The sequence below is a fragment of the Mesitornis unicolor genome, unplaced genomic scaffold (assembly GCF_000695765.1).
Source record: "Mesitornis unicolor isolate BGI_N332 unplaced genomic scaffold, ASM69576v1 scaffold5036, whole genome shotgun sequence".
Classification (NCBI taxonomy): Eukaryota; Metazoa; Chordata; class Aves; order Mesitornithiformes; family Mesitornithidae; genus Mesitornis; species Mesitornis unicolor.
In genome coordinates this window covers 475-4,061 of record NW_010192855.1, presented here as the reverse complement: position 1 = coordinate 4,061, position 3,587 = coordinate 475, and the positions used below count along the sequence as shown (strand labels likewise).

Genomic DNA, 3,587 nt, shown 5'->3' with positions numbered 1-3,587 from the left:
CGGCGGGCCGGCAGCCGCCACGTGGCCGAGGGCCACGCGCAGCCCGGCACGGCGGGGACGCACCGGGAACAGCTCACGGCACCGCCCGCCCGGGCATCACCGGGTCCCTGCTGTGTTCAACACTCGGGAATAAAGCTGAGTAACCACCTCAGAAACCAAATCCTGTTCTCGTTCTTTCTTCTGGGTGAAGCAGCTCTACGTGCACATGTTTTTATACACGCGCTTTGTATTGCAAGGGTTCGGCTGCTGAAAACCCGAGACTCTGCAGTGGGACAAATTCACCCTTTGCAATTGTTTTACACCCCTGTGCCCCACGCCCCAAGCGCACCGCAGGCTCCTGCAGCACAGCGCGATTTGGAGCGCCCGCGTCAGGCAAGTCTGGTTTGTTAACCCAGGTGCCCCAAATCCACGCACAGGAGGCGCACGTCTCATGGCGAGGACCAGCGGGAACCTGCACTCCTGATGTGGGACACATGAACACGCTCCCTCCCTAAAAACCTTCTTGTTATTTTCTCCATTTTCTCCTAAGTGTACCTGGATCAGAAGCCAAGGAATTGAAGCTGAATCATTCCCTGTTGTACCACCCAAGGGAGAAAACCGAGCAGAGACCCCGGGTTTGCTGTTTGTGTTGCTGCACTGCTGGAGGAACCTCCCGGGAGCTGCCGAGACGTCCCCCCCGTGCTGCGGAAACCTCCCATCCTCACCCCACGCACCCCCGCGGGCACCCACCTGCTCCCTGCCAGCAGCAGCACCTTCGCAGTGCCGAGACCCTTCCCCACCAGCTCCTTTATGACCTCCTGGATGATGAGCGCTCCCATGAAGGCGTATTCGTCTGGAACAGAGCTCAGCGTCAACAAAGCTTTTTCCTCTCCCGGCCAAGACTTTTGCTTCCTCTCCACAGATGCTCAGGACCCTCAGAAGGGATTACAAAACCAAACCAGGCCCATTCTCTCCGCCTGTATCGGGTCCATCCAACATGAGATGCTCCCTCCCTGTGCAAAACTTGCTTCCCTGAACCTGGACAGAGTGACCAGGATTCACACAGCACAAGGACACCTTCCCACAGCAGCGCTTGGGACTGGAGAACTTAGGGAAGGAAAACCAGAGCAACGCAGGAAGGCGCGGGGCCCTTTATACGTGAGGAACACGCTCGCCTTCCTGCCACCTCACAGCACCCCACTGCTCCCAGTTCATGAGGCCAGTCCGGACGGGCAGCGCTTCAGAAGCGTAAACCGACACAGAGCGCGGCTCCACCAAAGGCAGCCGAATCTGCTGCAGTGTGACCACTTCACAGAACGTCGCCAGGGGCTTCAATGAAGTGGAAAGGTCCCTCACTGTGACAAACCGTGCAACTGCGGCACCCACGGGTGGTTTCCCAAGGTGAGACTCAGTGAAGAGGCACGGAGCGACACAACGGAGCAAGCACCAACCTCCTGCCCTCCGCGGCCACCACGGAGCAGCCCAGGCCCAGCCTCTGCTGGAGCAGCGCGTACCAACAGTGACACCTTTCTGGTCACAAACCCCTCCAGACAGAGGGGAGCAGCGCAAAGCCCCTGGTGCTCCCGTGGACTCTCTGCACCGACACCAACCCTGCTCCAGCTGGGAAACCCCGAGCAGGACACGGAGGAACAGCTCATCTGCACGGGGTCTGGTCATGGCAGTGCACAGATTACGATGAACTGTGCTTTGTATCCCCAGGAAACCCACAGGCAGCTTTACCCCGACACACGACAGCTCCTTTCAGAGGCCAAATACCCCCCTGGGAGGAGTCTGAGACCAAATTCACTGCCTGTGCTGCTCAGACCAGCAAAGCCGCGCGCAGCAAACCATGGCTCCTCACCACCCCGTTTCATTTGCCGTGTGCGGGAACCTGGGGATTCATCTCAAAGGAATTTCATTCCTCTGATCCTCGCATACTGCCCCAGTGTAACATCTCTGCAAGCAGTGCCTCTGAACTACGTCAACACAGCCCCAGCTAAAGAGATCAGGATGTTTTATCTGGAAGTAGCCTGATATTCTTTTCCGCCCTTCAGCAAGAAAAAGCCTGTTCTCCATCCGCGCAGTTTCACAGAAGTCTGGCCATGTCCTTTCATGTGCGATGTCTGGGGCAGCAACAGCCCGTCAGCAACACTCACTTTTCTCAGGCTTGGAAGAGGCACCGCTCCAAACATCACTTGAGCAATACGGGATGAATCTGTAAGAGAGAGCTGTGTGAGCCCCCGCGGGCCCTCGGCATGCGGGTGAGGACGAGGTCGGGTCGCTGGAACGAAATCAAGCCCTGGGCAGGGGAGAGGGGTTTCTTGTCCAGTTACACCACGAACCTTGGTGCACACCGAGTAACAACTACAACTGTGCTGGGTTTCCTCCTGAACACTGGTATTTTACTGACGTTAATCAGTAAATAACGTGTCTTGTAGCAGTCTGAAGCCCTGAGCAGAGCGATGGGCCGAGGTTTTGCTCTCGGCTGTCCCACTGAGAGGTGGGTGCCCTGCCACTGGAAACTCTGCGCTTCAGTTTTTCGCATGAAAGACGAGCAGGTTTTGTCAATGCAGTGTAAATGCTGGCTGCAGCCACTGCAGGTTCTGCAGGAATGAAGCTACCTTCCCATTTTCACCTCCAGCTGCAGAACGCCAATCAACATCCCCCCTTCTGCTTTTCCCTGCCACACAGATGCACACACGAACTGGGGCCTTGCGTTTCTCTCTGAGCCAGAAGTGCTGCGCACCCCTCTGGAGTTGGCAGACGTGCAACGTGCACCAGCCCACCCTGACAGCCGCACTGCGGCGATCGGGGCAGGCTCTGAGCCATCCCCATTGGATCACCCCACAACTCCGCAGAGACCAGACTTGAGTTTCTCCAGGCCTTGCCAGCGCCGCTCGGAGCCGAACGAGAGCAAAGGAGGAGACGTTCAGCGTCCTCCCTCATTAGTCCTGGTCCGTCACTGAGCGCTCTCGCGAGCCCCACGGCAGGGGATGCTGTGTGAGCGTCACCCACTTCCCGCGCTGTCCCTCCTTACACCATGTTTGCGTTCCACCAGTGCGGATTCTCTTCTGGCTGTGACGACAGGATCCCGGTTCCTGCAGATGGGCACAAAGAAACGAGGAATGCACAGATGACAGAGTGCGACTTCAGAGAAACCGCGCGCCTCACGGGGATCTCTGACCACACAGAAAACAAACATCCGCCATGAAAAACACTGCTGAGGGAAGCGGAGGGAACATTTCTAAATTTGCCTTCAGGCAGACGCGACTTTTGGGATCTGATTCACGCCAAAGATGAAGCCTGTCCAGAAGCCTCTTGCAGTGCAGAGAAGAACCCGTGACACATACTTAAAATTAAGCGCTTCCCCAAAAAACAAATCCTAGCAGGTGAAGTCCAACACATGCAGCTACAGGACCTGTGTGAGCGGCAGGTTTAGGTGTTCAGGAAGCCGGAGCAGAACGAAGAGGGAAGCTCCGTGTTTCTGACTCAGGAGCCCGGCGGCTCAGAGCCGTACCCAGGGCGCTAACTCCACGTCACGCACACCACCAAAAGACGCTACAAATACTTCACATATGCACCAGATGTGCGCTTCCACACCGAGAATC

The 3,587-nt window shown here is 57.0% G+C and overlaps 1 protein-coding gene across 1 annotated transcript in view; it reads right to left on the bottom strand.

The window, feature by feature from the left end:
• Positions 1–3,077, bottom strand: part of NOTUM (notum pectinacetylesterase homolog (Drosophila)) — a gene marked incomplete at its 5' end in the record, with an annotated part of 4,984 nt that extends 1,907 nt beyond the window's left edge. Inside the window, 4 exons of the mRNA XM_010187255.1 lie at positions 426–534; positions 705–832; positions 2,136–2,194; positions 3,017–3,077. Of these exons, the coding sequence (XP_010185557.1) occupies positions 426–534; positions 705–832; positions 2,136–2,194; positions 3,017–3,077 (357 nt within the window). The remainder of the gene's footprint in view (positions 1–425; positions 535–704; positions 833–2,135; positions 2,195–3,016) is intronic.
• Positions 3,078–3,587: the final 510 nt, after the last annotated feature.